The sequence below is a fragment of the Corvus cornix genome, chromosome 2 (assembly GCF_000738735.6).
Source record: "Corvus cornix cornix isolate S_Up_H32 chromosome 2, ASM73873v5, whole genome shotgun sequence".
NCBI classification, from domain to species: domain Eukaryota; kingdom Metazoa; phylum Chordata; class Aves; order Passeriformes; family Corvidae; genus Corvus; species Corvus cornix.
The window spans coordinates 63,951,070-63,969,177 of NC_046333.1; the positions used below are offsets into that span (position 1 = coordinate 63,951,070).

General features: G+C 43.6%; 1 protein-coding gene across 1 annotated transcript in view; it reads left to right on the top strand.

Moving 5' to 3' along the window:
- The window catches only part of GMPR (guanosine monophosphate reductase), a 42,486-nt gene that overhangs the window by 13,617 nt on the left and 10,761 nt on the right, over nucleotides 1-18,108 (top strand). The window contains exons 5-8 of the mRNA XM_039548905.1: nucleotides 1,028-1,109; nucleotides 3,404-3,510; nucleotides 9,073-9,115; nucleotides 15,233-15,392. Of these exons, the coding sequence (XP_039404839.1) occupies nucleotides 1,028-1,109; nucleotides 3,404-3,510; nucleotides 9,073-9,115; nucleotides 15,233-15,392 (392 nt within the window). The remainder of the gene's footprint in view (nucleotides 1-1,027; nucleotides 1,110-3,403; nucleotides 3,511-9,072; nucleotides 9,116-15,232; nucleotides 15,393-18,108) is intronic.

An 18,108-nucleotide genomic window follows, 5' to 3' on the forward strand; every position in this document is an offset into this window, starting at 1 on the left:
GTGAGCCAGGCAAATGCATTCTTGTGTGTCAGGCAAGATATTTCCAGAAAAGGCAAGTGTTGTGCAAAGACTTGGTGAGAACTCGCCTGTACCACTGTGGATAGTTCTCATTCCTCAGGCTCAAGAAACATCTGTCTGGTATGACTTCAAGGAAGTTTGTGAAGGCAAACAAAGACGAAGCAATTGATTAGGGGTGTGGAGAGCCAATAGAAGAAGATTTCTAGAAGACGGAAGACGAAGGCTGAGAGAGCTGCCTTCACTTTCAGCAAAGATAACAATGTAGCCAAAAGGAGGAAAAGAGCTATTGAAGTGCAAGGAAAAATACGGTAAAGAACACAAACCAATTCAGAACTTCTTTCAAAGAAGACGTCACCCTAAACAGCATGCTCTCTGTATCTCTGCAACGGTCATGCAGAGGGAACCAAACCCCTGTTTTTAACCACTGGTATCACCACAACCAAATTGTATGAATGCTCAGAGTTATATAGTCTGGATGTACATACCAATTTTGGCACCCATGTACAAAATTAGAAGAATAGTACCTTAGTTACTCTTTCAGTGGGCAAAATGCTGAATCCTAAAGGAAAAAGATATTTTCCAGAGTTTTAAACAAGATCTGAACATCTTCCTGCAAAGTGAGTTAGGCAAAAGGCGTGGAGGTCTCTAGGTAGGAGAGGTGGAGGAGTTCACTGTATATTAGAGAGAAGAATAGCGCTTATGGTTAGGGATGATGTGGTTGAGAGCCTCTGGGTGAGGAGTAGGGGGATGGACGACGAAGCAGATCTCCTGATGGGATGCTAAGGATCAGGGTTTACTGGACTAATCGTTAAATTCATTTGACTTGAGAATGTACCTGTATGACTGATTTAATCTTGGTGGCACATGCATTGAACAGTATGGTGAACTATATTCTCCCATACTCTGTATAGTTCAACTTGTAAAAGCTCTGGATAAGACTTTACATTATCATCATTACTGCAGTAGTCTTGAAGTCTCCTGTACATGTGATATTGTTCTTTTTGTCTAGGCAGGCAATGTGGTGACAGGAGAGATGGTAGAAGAACTTATTATTTCTGGAGCAGATATTATTAAAGTGGGTATTGGACCAGGTAAGTCAAATAAGGGTGGCTTTTGGTACCACTGGTGGAGGAGTTGTCCAGATGGAACCAGTGTATAATGCTGTTTTCTTGCCTGTTAGAATGCCAAGATCCACTCAGGTCAATAAAGTACCAGTGACCTAGCACACAGTGTATTTAAGAAATACAGGCAGGGTGCTAGTGTTTCATAGTGCACAGAGTTGCATATTGCTCCTTCAGTCGGTGAAGATGCCTGTTATTGGAAGCACTGGACTGCCTGAGTTCCTGACATTAGCACTGATAACACGTTGTGTTTGGGAACACTTTTCTAGCCTGTTGAAAAGAGGATGAGTCATCCAAGCTAAAGCTCAAAGGATACTGTGTTCAGGTGTCCACTTCTGTCAAGGAAAGATGGGTTTCTGAATAGCTTTATGATTTGTGTTCTGTGAAGCTGAGGTTATCCTTGTCAATGTCCTCACAGATGCAATGGTGGTAATTGCAAAATATGGGTAACTTTGCCTCTAGCTGTTACTATTGCCTGGGAGCTAAAATTTACATTAATGCACTTACATGCTATCTATCACTCTAACGTTTCCATGGATAGATGAGAGAACTCTAAAGTTCTTACAGTGTTTTTCCTGTCTTCCCTAATATTGTTGTCTGGCATACACTGCCATAATCGGTCTTTTTTTCCCCCCTCTCTCCTTGTGCCTTCCTTCACATATTCCTTCTCTTGCTATTTTCTTCTTAGACTGCAGCTGGAGTCACCATATGTGGGCTAGATTTTAAAGTGGCTAGCACAAATGCCACTGACAGTATAGCTGTGATCAGCCAGTGCAGTGCAGGCAGATTGTTTACTCTGCAGTGCCAAATAGTTACGATCCATGAATGGATAACTGGAGCAGAGAAAATGATGTAATAAACATTGCAGTTGTGCCCAGGAAGATGTCAAACAATAAATATTGCAAAATACATGAAGAATAAACAACAGAGATGTCATAGTGTAATTATCACAGGAAAATTCAGATTTAAAAGAAGAATAATTATAGTTTGTAGCCTCAAACATGGAAATACGAGTAAATGCTGTATAATCCTCCCTGGAGATCTTCCTGAACAGATCTGTACAAATCGACCACGCAAACCCACAGGTAACAAATGTTCCTCCCTCAGGTCTTCAGGTTCTTTTCCAGATAATGATCCATCCTGTGGAAAATGGCAATGATTTATTATAAAGCATTACATACACTATAAAGTACAAGCCCTGTGGAAATTATATTAAAACTAATTTTGTTACTATTTTGCAAGAATTCTTCTCAGTGTTTTCACTTTGTCAGTTATTTGAAGGATCTTTGGTAACTTTTGCTTTACTGGTAGCTTGAATATACCTGGATATCAGCTGAGTGACAGGATCCAGATTTCACTGCATTTGGTTTAGAATCTGTTTTGAAATTCTTGTTATCATGCAGACCTTTTACATCTGTATCCTAAATTATAGGACCTAGACTGGCAAAAAGCAATCCTCATTTTGACTCTTAATTTGAGGAAAAAATAGAGAAGGTATTCCAGAAGGTCTATAGCCATGTTGCTATGTTGAACTATAATTAAATTGGTTTATGTGTGTGTGTATATATATATATGTTTATTTTTATCTGCACATGCATGCACAATGTATGTGTATAAATAATATAGTTCAATTATTAGATATAGTTTACATATTTCCCTTGGTGTTGCACTATACAGCTTTCAGATGATTACTTATCTCGCTTTTTAAATGCTATGTGCTGATTTTTTTATATTCCCCAAAACTGCAGTCAACCAAATATTTTTGCCTTCAGTATTAAACAAATGATGGGAAAATTGTTACCAAAAAAAAAAGTTACTGATTTTACCACAGAATTATTTCTTTAAACATGCAGAAAAGAGATAGAAATATTTATTAGAAGAAATGTTCAGGTAATAACTGCTACTGCTGAGTCTCGCAGGTTGTGATTCTAGTCCTGTTGTCCCTTCCCTTCAGGCATCTCAGTCAGATTGCCTTTCTTGTGATGCAGTAATTCCCTCACTGAGAAGTATTACTGATGAGACCTAAACTGGGACTTGCCTTGGAGAAGAAAGGGGGGACATTAGTCTCCTCAGCCATAGCTCCCATGAAGTTGTGTGAGAGCATTTAAAAACTCAAGTTCCTGTGTGTTCCTTTTATCTCTGAGAAGCTACCATCGGCAATAGAGACTTCTTGAGAGAAAAATAGTGCTGATAGAAACACTTTTTTTTGTATCGTTTCTGTCATCCTAATGGGCTATGTTTTTTCCTCTCATTCTCTTGTCTAGGTTCTGTGTGTACCACTCGGATTAAGACAGGGGTGGGCTATCCCCAGCTAAGTGCTGTTATTGAGTGTGCAGACTCAGCACATGGCTTGAAAGGACATATCATCTCTGTAAGTAACTATCATCCACTCTCAGATTCCCACTGTGCAAATCATTGTGGAATAGGAGAATCAAGCAGTCTAGTACCCTGCATGTTAAAGCCTGGCCTTCTGTCATCTCAGTTGACTCCTGTATTAGCACCTAGGACAGTCAGTGGAGATCCAGATGTAAAGAAACCAACTCTCTCTAACATTAAAAAGACATGGGCACCTCACTTCTGTTAATGCCTTTGGAAATCTGCTTCTTGCTCCCTGAATGGAGTAAGCTGTTATGTAAACAGAATAGGAAGCTTGATAGTGTTTTCACTATTGAAGCAAACAGTAATTCCTATGAAAGACTTCTGAAAAAGGAGTGGAACGTAAACATGGATTTCCTCAGAGAGTGTGACAGAGGGGCGGGCAGGCAGTAGAGGTGAGTACAAGGTAAAATGATGCAAGCCCGTCTGTGCCCTAGTTGGATTGATCCAGACAGCATCGTCACAGAGCTCTCTGCGCAGGGGCAGGAGTGTTCGAGGTGGCTCTTTTGAGCACAGCTGGCACGTGAGCCACTTACGTTCTCGCCAAACTCTGGGGAAATAACAAGCCTGTGGACAAAAAGAGCATCTGTCTGTATTGCGTGCTAATGGCAGTTTCCGCTCTATCAGCAAGACCAGCTTCACCTCACACAGAGAAAGGAAATTGGCAAGCATGGCCCCAGACTGAGCTAGTGTGCAGCCTGCAGCACCCAAAGGTCCTGTGTGCTTGGGCATACACAGGCAGGCACCACACCCTGGCCATGTCAGGCTGGCACAGCCTCTGCAGGCTGCCTGTGAGGCAGCTGCTCATGGGGAGGGCACAAGGGTTCACCTGTGTGCTGTGCTCACAGTCAGCAGCCTCCCTCAGCTGCCATAGGAGAGATCACACACTGGATTTTAGATCTACTGCCAAGCGAAATCATTGGAAGGCCCTAGTTTCTTCGATCCAGTTGGGACTAGTATCCATGTGAGGAAGGAGGAATGTTGTGTTGTGTTGTGTTGTGTTGTTGAGGAAAGAGGTGAGAGGAAAACAAAGTGATTGGGGATGGGCAAAGGGTTTGATTGGGTCTCTTGGAGTGTAATGGAGCAGGAACACGTGTTACAGTCAGATCTCTCTTGCTCTTTATTGTTAATGAATATGCATTCCCTCCTCTCCATGGCTCCTCTACATGAATTTTGCAGAAAAAAAGAAAAGCAGTCTGTGATTTTTATGACTTGGGCAGTATTGCAAATGTTTCTGTCTATAACAGACAGTAGAACATGTGTGCAATAGAGCATGAAAGCCTCACTCGTTACTATGAAGGCTGGATAAGTATAGGTGTCATCCTGGCAGTGATGCTCAGAGACCCATCTTAGTTCTGCAATAATCATTTTCTGCTAGCAGCCCTCAGAAGAATGCTGTTACCCTGATTTTACAAGAAAACGGGGAGTGTGTACTTAGACTGCTGAAAAATTAGATGGTTCTGTATTGTATCTCCTTTCCTGCTTTGGGAATGGATCAGTTCTTGACTTGCTCAGGTTTCAGTGATCCCACACCTATCAGCCCCCTAGATGTTATGGGGGAATATAGGAGGGCAATTTGATACCTTTCTACTACCAACATCCAGGCCAAGAGAAATATCTTCAGCTGCAGCTGGGGTCTCTAACATCACTTCAGCTCAACTCTGACACCCAATCTAAGAAGAGTAAAGCAAGGGTAAAGATATTATGCCTGAATTCTAGAGCATTCAGATGGGTATTGGTGTATTTATTAGGGAAAGAAAAGGCTGGACTGCATGGTTGTTGCCAGAGCTCTGGCAAGAATATCGTGGAAGAGAGGTGTCCTCATGACAGAAAAACACCATATGGCAGCAATTCTAAGTATAGAATTGGGTCTGGTGGCGACAAGTATACATGGTATCCCTCAAAATGTCTCACTGCTGTCTTTCTGGGGATTGAAGAAGGGGCACACCCTACCTGAGCCAAAAGAAATCCCTACAGGCAGAGTATTACCACAGCTGTCTATGTCAATTCCCCAGGAGAAAATGTGTCTGGCTATTTTTTGTTATATTGATATGGAACTAGCAGGAAGCATATGAAAAGATTCGAAGCCTACCACCTAGCTTTGTGTAGATTATAGCTAATGGTGTGATATGGGTTAGTCCCTTGGGGCACTCTCTTGTCTCCACTTCTGTCTTGTCCAGTACCTTCATCAAATTGCTCCTTGTTCTTGTTATGCTGGTACAACTTCCATATGAAGGAAAAGATGCTGTCAGAATGAGGAAGTGGTGGTGCTGAGCACAGTATAGGCACTGCAGGGAACACAGCACAACTGAACCCTGATCTTAAGGAGCTCTGCTAGAATGGGAGCACTATCTGGGATTTTAAGCATTCTTATTACTGAAGTTGTCATGTATGATTTTTGGAGCTGATACGTTGACAAAGAAAGTGACAATTTTCAGTCAAACATGATAGTCCAAGTGAACACCTGGTGTCTGTGTAGTCATTTACACAGAGAAGTAGGAGGTAAAATTGCACCAGTTGCTTTCCTCATGCTAAATTATCTGTAAGACTCAAAGCTCACCTCAGAAATGAATCTTTCATGACTCACTGAAAGCAGAGAGGAAACCCTCCCTAGGATACAGACACAGTTTCTGTCCCATGCTGTTTGTCTGGGAGCCAGTAGTCTCAATTTTCATTCTTGCTAATCCATTGGCCTTGAGAAAGTGCTGCAGTGAGTTACAGGAGGGGGCCTGCTTGAGATAAAGTTTCTGTTTCTTGTAGGTCAGAGAACTCCTCTGCTGGACAGAGAGGCAGTCACATATTCTAGTAAGCCAGCAATGTGGGGAATGGAAAGCAGTCTTGCATGTGTCCTCTCTCATGTGGCTATCATTTGACAGAGATCCCTGTTTCCCCTTCACCCTGCCTGGGTGATGGGTCACCAGCATTCAGTGAAAAGAATGACTAAGGGCTTCTTCACCCAGCTACTGCCATACTGTCTCTTTTTCCACACAGAAATATACCCAGTATATGTAGTTCAGAATAAAGCACCATATGTATTGTTTTTACTGCTGTATATGCCACATACTTATATATTTTCTGCATAATAGCTGTCTGATTGCTGATACTGTAGAAAGCACTGGTTATGCAGTTTATTATAAAGGTTGCTTGAAACATAAATCATAGTTATAAACTCATTATAAATTGCATATAATACTAAATGTTCAACCTGTGCATACTGGTTTTCCATGCTGTATTTTTTTTTTCCTTGGGCTAAATTTTGTTGCTGTTAAATGGCTTGTCTATCTGGAGAACAAGACTGGGGACAATAACATTACTTCAGCCACACTAAAGTAATTCTGTTGACTGGAAAGTTGCTTTCCCCTCTCCTTGTTCCTAGCACCCACTTGGCTCAGACTCAGGTTCTCTACAGGTTCCATGACCATAACCCTTTCCAGCAGTCTTACTTTGGAATTATGCCAGTTCTCCTGAATTCAGGGGCAGATTTTTACAGATGAATTTCCCCAGGGTTCTGAGGTAGAGGCTGAGCCTGCAGCAAGCTCTGTAACTCAAGCCCAGCCATCTACAAGTAATTTTGAACCCAGACCCAGGGCCCTGTTGTGACAAGCTGAATTTCAAGGGGAAGCTTCCGATGCAGCAGCAGAACAGTCTTACTTGGTAAACAGAGTGCCTGATATTTCACATGGAATGAAGGGCTTTATTGCATATAGTTTTATTATATAGCATCTTCTGACATAAGTGCTTAGGATGTTCCCTTTTCGTTTCCCTTTCTGTGAATCGCTAAATTTACCTGCTTATCTGAAATAACTGGAGACATCTACAGATAAAGAAGGGCTGTGAATCATCATTGTCAGTTCCTTTTATCTTAAATGGTAACTGGTGAGCTTTTGGTCAAGTCTCTTAAGCTGCTCAGCATTTTGTAATTTGGTAACATTCAAAGTGATATCTTTTGAAGACAGCGATTAAGGGTTACACAGTAAGGTCCCCCCATCCTCTTGGTACTTTCAAAAGCATAAAACCTTCATCACTGCCACTACTGGGTTGGTGATAAAAGTCAGACACTGAGCCACCCAACAACAGTGGCTGCAACCCACCTACAAGAGAGCATTCACAGCCAGTGTCTCTCAGACAGTAAGAGTCCTAAAACTGTTCTTTGAAGATTATTAGACCCTTCTTTCTACCCTGGCTCTTCCTCCCCTGACACATGCACATGCACTCACACCCTCCTCCAGGCTATGTCAGATTTGTTAGAGGGAAAGAACTGCACAAGCAGAGCCCTTAAAAGGAGAGAGAGAGATTCAGCTGTCAGCCCAGCACTCATTCCTGGATCTGACAGCAAGGGTCTCTAAGCTCAACAAAAGGCAAAATGTGCTAGAGGTTAACAGCAAATTGAATGAAAACCCTTAAAGTTCTACCAGGCACTTTTTGCAGTGGGGTGTCCTTTGAGAAGCCACTCACTTTTGGATCCACCTTCTCAGTTTGTGTCTGAATCGTTTCCTGGATACACAGAGTTTCTAACCCACAGCCCTGCTGCCAGCTGCCCATCAAAGCCAGCTCTAATGTGGCTGATGGGGGGCATGTCTGGCTGTGCTCTGCCGCAGGTCATGCCCAGCCACGTATTTCTGCCAACAGGGAGGGGAAACAGCGTGAGGTAACCGGCCAGTCTAGGGGGTTACTTCAAAAGCAGGAAAGATGTTGGCAGTCTGCAACGGATCCAGATCATCAAAGGAATGGGGAGCTCTCCTGGTACAATGACTGTGTAAAGGATCTTTCATCTGGTGCTCAGACCTTTACAAATCCTAAAGAACCATAGCACATGATGAGCTCTGCTGTGTGCCATTCCTTTTTTACAGCTCTATCACACATACACAGCCTCCCTGTCCTCAGCTGAAACCCCTTCATCAGCCACTGCTTTGCACTGAAACTGAAATGCGTAGGTTTAAAATGCTGGAGAGCCAGAGTGCTGTTGTTTCCTTACCGAGCCCATAGCAAACAGTAAAGGAGTAGGATGAGAGGTTCATTTTCATTTACCAAAGATTATATTAACCAGGTTTCTTAGAGATTAGCAGATAAAAATCCAACATAGTTGATGGTGTATTCCCTCACCCCTCCCACTGTGACCTTTTAATGTATTGTAAACTGCTGAGAAAGTTATTTTAAATGTCTTCGGTGGTTTAAGGTAGAGGCTTGTGGTACTTCTGCATCACACAGCCTTTGATTAAAATGGCAGGGGATGATTCAGATTATCAGAGGAGGTTTTGTTTTCTGGTTTCTGGAATTTGGGAACTTGCAGTCAGGAATTTGCATTGCTGCTGTTACCAGTGGTATTATCAGTAGACTGTACAGTAGAGTAGGTGAGCCTGAAAGAGGTAAGCAGTGGAAAGGATCACCTGGATTCCCTGAAAACGTAGCCAAGATGATACATACCAAGTGCACAGTCAGCTCTCTTGACATGCTGTTCCTGAGCAGGGGCCACAGTGTTGCAGGTCGCAGAGCTCCAGTGCTCACTGGGTCCCTGGGTGACCTCGCTGCCACTCACTGTTGTCTTTTCTTTGTGCAGGACGGAGGGTGCAACTGCCCAGGAGATGTCGCCAAAGCGTTTGGTAAGGACATTGTTGTGACACCCCCACGTGTTCCTAGCACCCCTGGCAGCAGAGATGCAGGAATCGGTTTGACCCTGAATGTGTGATCAATTAGCAGGAGGTTACATTCGTCCCTGCGGGTGACTCCAGTGAAATTAATGCACCAGGCGTGAATTCGCTCTTTGGAACAGACAGTCCAAATTCTGCAGTGCAAAACATAGAGTGGTTGAAGTGGTATTTAGAAATTATCTGCCAGGTGTGTATGAGATACAGCCACTGAGAGAGTAATGCAAAGAAAACTGATAAGAGTTTCTTCTGAGTAGGGTTCAGACATGCCTGTAACATTGCCAGATCTGGCCGACTTGAGCCTTGAGTGGAAGAAGAGCTGGTGGAATGCATGTTGGACAGAAGAACAAAACAAAAAGGCGGGCCAGATCCCTGGAGATGTTCTCAGGATCAGCTGTCCACTTGAAGAGATGAGATTTTATTTATACTGTATCCCCTAGAGCTAGGCAGATGTCTAAAACATCTAAATTAATAATTAACAGATTTTGATTTCATGCCAGTAAGTTCAGTGAACTGCACCAGCTCTTGGTGATAGAATATTTAATCTGAAAGCACTCTCTGTTGGGCATGAAAGTTATGTTGGTATGGGGGGTCAAACTCATGATTGTCACTTAGCCATAACCTTGTTACAGCAGCATATGGGAAGCAGACACTAAATGCATCCTGAGATGACAAGACATTTAAAGGTACTCCCCCACCTCCCAAAATGCCAGACTCTTTGTAGGTGTCAAGTAGGGTAATGCCTGGAATACAGTGGGACAGCACAGTCTCTCACTGGGATTTCAGGGTGGTATGAAAATAAGAGATAGCACATTATAATACAGAATGTCTGCTTTGCAGAAGATTTGCAAGTTTGGAAATAGAGGCACGCCTAAACTCAGCTTACAGACCTGCCAAGAAAAGCTCTAGGCCTCCTGGAAAGGTTGAAACCAAAATCTGTCTTCTAAGTTTGGAGACAGCTCCTGTTTTGAGACAGGTCAGATGACAAGGAAGACTTAATTAGAGAATTCAAAGCACAGCTGTGGAGTGATTGCTACCAGCAATGAATGTGCTTGGTCAGAGGATTTCACATAACCCTTGTGTTACCCAGTGGTGATGTGATGCAGGGAATAGAGAATTCCAGTTGGGTGATTCCAACATAGCTGAACAGCAGCATCCACCCTCTTAGACAAGATTATATTAAATAATGCCAGACCTCTGCTCAGCCCTCACTCTGACGTGCTGCCTGCAGTGAGGTCTTTGTTCTGCCTTTCTTTGGCTTCACAGCTCACCAAGTTCTTCCTGGTGGTGTGGTCCTTGGGAGCTTGTGAACTGAGACTGTGACTTCACTGTATTCCCAGCTGTCTGCACAGAAACTTTCTTCAACAAGAGTATTTCCAGAAGTTAGAACAACAGGAAGCAACTTCAGAGTGTTTCAAATATTTTTCTTTGTGGTGTTTATAACAAGTCTGAAAGATCCTTGTAGTCTCTTTGGGCTAACTGAACCTAAACCTGCTTGAAGCCTGTGAAGAGACAGCTTCTGGCTTTCTTGTTTGTCAAGAGGTGCTGGGGATTCACAGTGGTACATGCCTGAAGGCTGCCACAGAATTATTCCTTGGACAGAGGAGCATCAGAAAGCTGACATTTTACAGGCAGTAGTTACACTCTTGATAGTAGCCCAGGCAGATCAGACTGACTGTGTGTTGCAGCTACAGAGCTGGAAATGATGGAGATGACCCTGAGGCAATAAACTTACGGTATCTGGTTATGTACAGTTGAGGTAGACACACTGTGAACATCTGATGAGCTGGGCCCAGGGGTGCATTTGTCAAAAGTATGTGGCAAAATAAGCTTTGAGATAACATTATTACTACCAGTGTTTATTGAATGCTGCTGAAGTGATTGGCTATCTGAGCCTCATAGATCGTAGCCACCATGCCCAGCATTTACAAGTCAAAGCCTTGACACTGAATTGTCGAGCACAGACCTCTGCACTTGAGTCACATGAATGTATTGGATAGCAAAGACCAGGTGATAAAACACAGATATCTACAGCTTCATCTAGGGATGAAGGCCGGGACAAAGCATGGGCAAGAGACATGAAGAGGACTTTTGGTTAAAGTATTTCTGCTATCTCTTTTTAGTGGATCACTGTAAAATCTTCATGGGATGGGATAATTCACTGTAAAGCAGCGACAAAGCATCCATTTGAATCATGGGAAATGTGAGGGAGTCCCAAACGTGAAGAGTAGCACTGACAAATGGCTAAAGGTGTGACTGGAGGAGCCAAGTTCTTGGAAACAGGAAGAGTAGAGTGGATTGAGTGAGAGAATTGTGAAGAACCAAGAAGTAGATGTTGAGAAGCTTTAAGTTGACACCACTTACTGGTGCGAGGTCTCAGAGGCAGATTGGGCATTTTGACAGAGGGGAAACAAGGTAGAAGCTTATTTAAAAACACAAGGAACAGGGAAGCACTGAAGGTGAGGGACAAAAATGCTGGGAGAGACATACTTTGGGAGAGACTGCTGAAATTCTGGAACTGCTGAATGGGAACCTGGTATGGATTTGGTAAACTGAAGATGTCACTGCCATCTGGGTATTGGAGATTATAATGAAAAATATGTAGGTTGATAGGAAAGAAAAGAGCTGTTTTGATGCAGGAATGAGAGAAAGCATGAAAGAACTTTATGCTGGGGTCTCAGATGGTTCATATAACTGAACCCTTGGAAAGGCTGATAACAAGAACACATTTCTCAGAATGCTCTAGGGAGGCACTACTGTCTCCTTTTTTAATGATGAGAAGTCAAAGCACAGAAATAGTAAGTTCAATTGCCTGAGGTCACATATATTTTTGTGACACAGCCAGAAGAGTGTGCTTTTTGAATCTTGTGCCAGCATCTTTAACACATTACTGCTGTTCCTTCCAGCAGTGATGAGAAGAGATGCAGGAGCAGGGAAGGAAAAGGAAGGAAAAATTATATAGAAAAGTCAACTGGGGACATACACTAGTTCCAGATTACACCAGATCGCACTGGCTTTTTCTCCTGTTTTTAATAGCTTTGTGTGTACCTAGTGTTGCAAAGCTCACTGGCTCAGCTGGAGCACAGGTGAATGTTGATTCCAGGGCAAGTTCTGGTCCAGGCAAACTTACGCTGCATCTGCCTGGAGGGCTGCCCAGCCCACAAATCCAGGCTGACTCCAGCTGAATTTGTGCAGAGCCAATCTGGTTATCAGTGACTTGTATAATCAGACATACAGAAGACATCTGAGGGACTCTGTCCAGATCCAGCAGAACTGTGTAAGTGCTGCAAGCTTGGGCTGGCATCAGCACTGCTGTTCTGTAATGGCTTGAAAGAGGAGGCACTGTGAAATGTGAATGAGTAAAATCAGCCCAGATACAGCATAGGCCTCAAGGGGAAAGTCAGTGCACGAAAGCGGCGTTGTGTAAAAACAGGACTAGTCTGGCCAGCTCTGGGTGAGCTACTGGGATGCTTGTGTGCAACATACCCCATCACATCCTGTGTTATCTAGGGGGTTGTTGCCAGCTGTTTCCAGTCCCCCACAACCTGAAATAATGGCACACTGTCAATCTGTACTTGAAAACAAAAGACTGCATATGGATGTTGCAAATATCACCAGAACTTCTGGTAGTTATACAAGAAAAACATTCATAAGTTAAAGACCATGCTAAAAACTACAAACTCTTGGTCAGATATTAACTGGTGGAAACATAAAGGAACAGACTTGAAACTTTCAGATATCTTTGCAACGCTGAAGCACAGTGGAAAGTTCTGGAGAACATTGGAGAAGTATATTAAATATGGGCTTGTCATTTCTGAAGCAGCAGGGCAGCAAGCATGTGTCGTTTCAATGTTTAGACGTGCTGCATCTGCTCTAACATAGCTCCTCTCTTCTGGGAGAGCTTGATGAATTATGTTGTAGTTTGCAAAAGTTACTCAAGTTGGATGAGTTTCAATCCTGTAATTCAAACATATTTGCTTCCCTCCCAAAAATATGCAGCCAAAAGGAAAATAATAAATAGATACTGAAGTGCACAGGAACCACAATTCTGTGATTCTGAAGTGTAGATTTCATGTGCCTTTTGCATTAATAATTTGAAGGTTGTAAGACCCACAACCAGAAATGGCAGTAGAATTGGGCATCAGGAGATAGTCTTGACAAGGCAAAGAATCCAGAATGTCTTTTGGCAGGCTTTTGACTTGTTTAAATGCCCTCTTTGGAACCTTGACCTCAAGTCTGTCCCTCCTTCCTCATGTTTTCTTCCACCCATGAAGAAGACATAAACTAGACTTTCCAGGGTGCTTATTTTTTGCAAAGATGGAGCAAGGTTGTGCCAGGTAGCAACAGGAATTTGCCACCAGCAATTAAAAGATGAGTATTCCCTTTGTTTTTGGCAGGTTAATAGTAGTAGCAGCCATGAGTTGAGCCAAGACTTCAAAACTCAGCCATCTGAAACAAGAGAGCTCAGGAGAAATCTGCCAGGTAGCTGACATGGTAGGACACCTGAATGTGCCTGGCTATAAATATTGCTTGTGATGTGCTTTGCCCAAGCCTCATTTTTAATATCCCTTTACCATGGTCATGGTGTTCCTTTCAAGCAGCCACCAGGGAAGGGGAGGTGAGGTCAGCAGAGCAGCTGGGTGCTCTACCCCCAGGCATTGCTGCCAGCTCTGCTCTTTGGCAAATGGGTGGAGGGAGGAGCTGGCACACTTCACCCTGTCATGTGTTCTAAGATCAAATATTCCCAAATTCAGGTTTGGCAGAAGCTGAGCAGATTTGATAGTGATTTCACTTACTTTTCAGATTTCAAGGTCTGGTGCTATTGTTTGGATAGTGACAGAGATCAGAGAAAATCCTAATGCCAGACTTACCTAGTCTGGGATCTCCCCAGAGTTTGGAATTGTTCTTAACAGGATGTGTGTAGTTCAAGCTCATCTGCTTTCTGTGAAGTGAGGTTTATAGCTCAGTTCTTTTGCCAGTTCTGGGAAGAAGCTGAGCAGTGAGGAGACCTGTTCTGACACATACATGTTGAAGAAGCAGAAAGTATGAACAGTAAAATGCTTTGTTTCAGGGGTGGGTCACCACAGGCTTATAGAAGACTAAAAGACAAACTCTTCCAAGCACAACTAGATATGCCAAAATATCACAGGAGGAGCTGCTGGTGGAATAGTTCCAGCCCAGCTGGAAATATTGGAGATCACAGTAGAAAACTAAGAATGATTCCAAAAACCTTCTTCCTGATCTTACTCCCAGTGGAGCCAATTTCATTATTTATAAAGCCAGAGGAGATAGACAGACTGAACAGTCATGACTGAGTATTCAGTGTTGCTATTCAGTACCTGGAACATATTTAGGAGTTGTAGCTATGGGTTAGACCTCCTTTGTGCTGCATGCTGAGAACCCAGGTGTGGTGGTCCTTGGCCCAGAATTTTTAAACAGGAACCAAATGCAGACCCATCCAGATCTCTTTGACTAGGGATCATCCAGAATGACACTGAACACATATGGCTGATGGACTTGAAAAATCCATAATTTCAATTAAAAATCTGCTTGTTTTATGTCATTGTTGGGAGGAGTACATTACATTCATGAGTCTGCTTTCCTTCAGAGTACATCCCCACTCACAGCTTGTGGCCTAGAAAGCTCTTGAAGTAGGAACCATCCACTTCTCTGTACAGCATTGAGCTCAACAGGTCCCAGCCCTGTGTTTAGGACTTCTGATTGCTGCAGTCACAGTTAATAAGGAATCGTGCTCAGATACTATCACAAAGTAAAGGGTTAAAACTGAATTTGAAAATAAAAGACTGTTGGGTAGAGTAGAATAATCTATATCTTTGTCATTGTAACAGAAAAGTATTTTTTCCATTTCAAGTACCAGAGAAATACAATTCAGCCTGTGTCAGTTCCGCAGTAAAGCTTTTCTTCCAAGTTTGCTGTGACTGTTACAGGAGGGGACTCTGTACCAAACTTTTAAATGCTGGTTATTGTTTCTGGAGATCACTGTGTTCTTGCTTTGTCTTTCACCTTCTTCTCCTTTCCCTGCTTTCTGACATGTCCCTTTGCTGATCACAGGAGCTGGTGCTGACTTTGTCATGATTGGAGGAATGTTTGCAGGCCATGACCAGAGTGCTGGAGACATTATAGAAAAGAATGGCAAGAAGGTGAAACTATTCTATGGAATGAGCTCTGATACAGCCATGATGAAGCATGCAGGAGGGGTTGCTGAATACAGGTATGAATTCCACACAGGAGCAATTGCAGTGAGCCATCCATCCAGGAACTTCTGGAGCAGAATTGTGCAAAAGGAAACAGGCCTATGCTGCTACTCCCATTGAAGAAGCTGTTGCCTACACTTATGACAGCAGATCTGAGGGAGGGATGACATCCTGAGGGAGACAGAGAGAAAGAGCTAGAGTTGGCTAGCTGAGAGCAGTGATGTTCACTTGTCTGCAGCTGGTGCAGTGTGCTGTCACTGCAGCACCAGCTGTGTGGTCTGGGAAGTCATTAGGCACTTTTCTGACTTTACTGGTCCCTCAGGATGTGTATGAACTAAATGCTGGAACATGGCATAAAAGGCTGCAGTTTCTATGCCTCTGCTTGTCCACGTTGGGTGTCCTGTTGGTGTAGGGATTCCCAGCTAACCCACATGCTCCCTTCTGTTTGCAGAAAGTGGGTGCTGGTGAACTGGTGAAGCTCAGCTGGGGTTTCCCCAGTATGGAGATAAGGGCCCAGGACCTCCAAAGCACTCAGTCACCAGCAGCAGCCCCAGGACTCCCTTCTGCATTTGTTGGGCAGTCTTCTTAGGCAGCAGAAGCCTCCTGTACAGTTTTCCCACCCCTCTTTTGGTAACAGAGCACCAGAGTAGCCTCAAATAATGCAGAATGCAGCAGCTTAATTTTTGAGCTAAAATCCTCAGAGGAGAAGAAAGGAAGATGGATTTTGCAGAGGAATCTGTTGTCCATTGGTATTTTACTCCAGAAAGTGCTGAGAATTTTGAGTTTTTGAAAAAGCAGATGACTCCAGAAAACCTCTGTGTCTTTTCTCTTACGAGTAGCAGTCATAGTCACTACCCTCAGACAACAGGATTCTTACATACTTTGTTAGAGAATGACTCCTTACAGTAAACACTGGTTTATTGAGGGGTCCCTTTTGATTCTTCTCTGCTGGCGTAGATTCAGGCTCTGGTCCCATCTGGTAAACTGCTGTTTGCAAGAGTCTCAGACACAGTGACCTTACCTGCTGTTCCAGCCAGACACTCAGGACTGATGGGTTTTGTTGGCCTTGTCTGCTACAACCACTCCAGCATACAGGTTTTTCCCAACATGTCCAGCTGCTACCACGGGTAAGAGTTGCAGCTCTGTGAAGGTGACAGCACAGAATGTAAAGCAGAATGGGATCCACAAAACAAAATGGAATTCATGCTTTGACACAGAGACAAGCATGATGTGAGCTTGACAAGCTTGCTTGACAAGATTGCAGTCCCAGATGTCATGCTACATGGAAGGATCTTTGATCCCACCTCCTGTCCTCCACCCCAGCATTGACTCCTATGGTGGTTGTGGTCTGCACCATAAAATTGTGCATTAGTTCACATAGCACGTTGTGAAGTGCAAAGTGGTAGAACACAGCCTCCTTCAGAGTATTTACAACCATGTCCTTTGGCCTAAATCATGGCATCATAAAATCATTTGGGTTGGAAGGGACCTTTAAGGTTCATCTAGTCCAACCTCCAGTACAATGAGCAGGTGCATCTTCAACTAGATCAGGTTGCTCAGAGCCCCATCCAACTTGGCCTTGAATGTTTCCAGGGATGGGGCATCCACCGTGTCTCTGGGAAACCTGTTCAGTGTTTTTTGATTTCAAACACGACTGTTTATTTGCAGAAGAAAGAGCTGCACAGGAGGCCATCTGCATCTGAGATGACCTGAAATGATGCACCAGAAAGATGTGCTTGCAAATTCCTGAGCTTTGATTCACTTCGGGTTCATATGCCATTTCCCAGAAGCAGTGTACAGTTTGGAGACTCTTTTTTATTTTTTTTTGTCCCCCAAAAATCTGCTTGTCATCAAAGCCTCTGAACAAATGCTCTGAGTGGACAGCACTAATAAGTGTCTCACAATATAAAAGCGGCAGCTGCCATTTGCATGGTGGTGCTGGCAAGCTTTTACCTGAATGATCATTTCCTGTCCTGTGCTACCCTGTGTTTGAGTCAGCTGGAGTGTGGGAAAGGCCTGGTGCTGATCAGGCATTTAGTTAATGGCAGCTCCCTGAGAGGTCACAGAGCAGCCCAAGCGTGCTGCATGGATCTCAGTGCAGCACTGTCATTAGGGCCTGGCTTCCACAGAGGTGGTTGAAAGTTGCAGGAAAACTTTGAGAAAGCTGGCTGTACTAGGGGGATGAAGGACTAAGGCAGCTCTTAAATTCTGTTCCACCTAGTTAGGTGTGTGTGATCTGGTAACAAAATTTATTGCCAGCAGGAGAACTAATTGACACTGGTCCCTCTTAAAAATGAGATAAAGTGCAAGTATTCCATCTTGTAGGAGCAAAGGATGTACAGAAATGTACGGAGCTTTAGGGACCGAGTCTGAAGAGCTGGCAGAGTAACGACACATACACTGATACGATTTGAACATCGTTCTCCCTTTATTGTTTAACTATACAAGCTCATACCTACTTTTGCAAAGATTCACACCCAGTCCCTCTAGATGGCCTCTAATCCACGGGAGAGCCGACCAGTGTATTGCTTTGCCAAGGACTTTCAGGGCTGCCTGCAGTCAGGTGCTTTCCCAGGCTTGCCCGCAGCCAGGGGCCAGTTCAGGGGTTTTTCCTCAGCAACCCTGGGTTGTCCAATCTTTCCAGGGGTATCATATGCCCTTGTTCCATAAGGAATCCCTCTACACTGAGCTGTATTTGGCTCAGTCTAGACAGACCCTTTGAAGTCATTATGG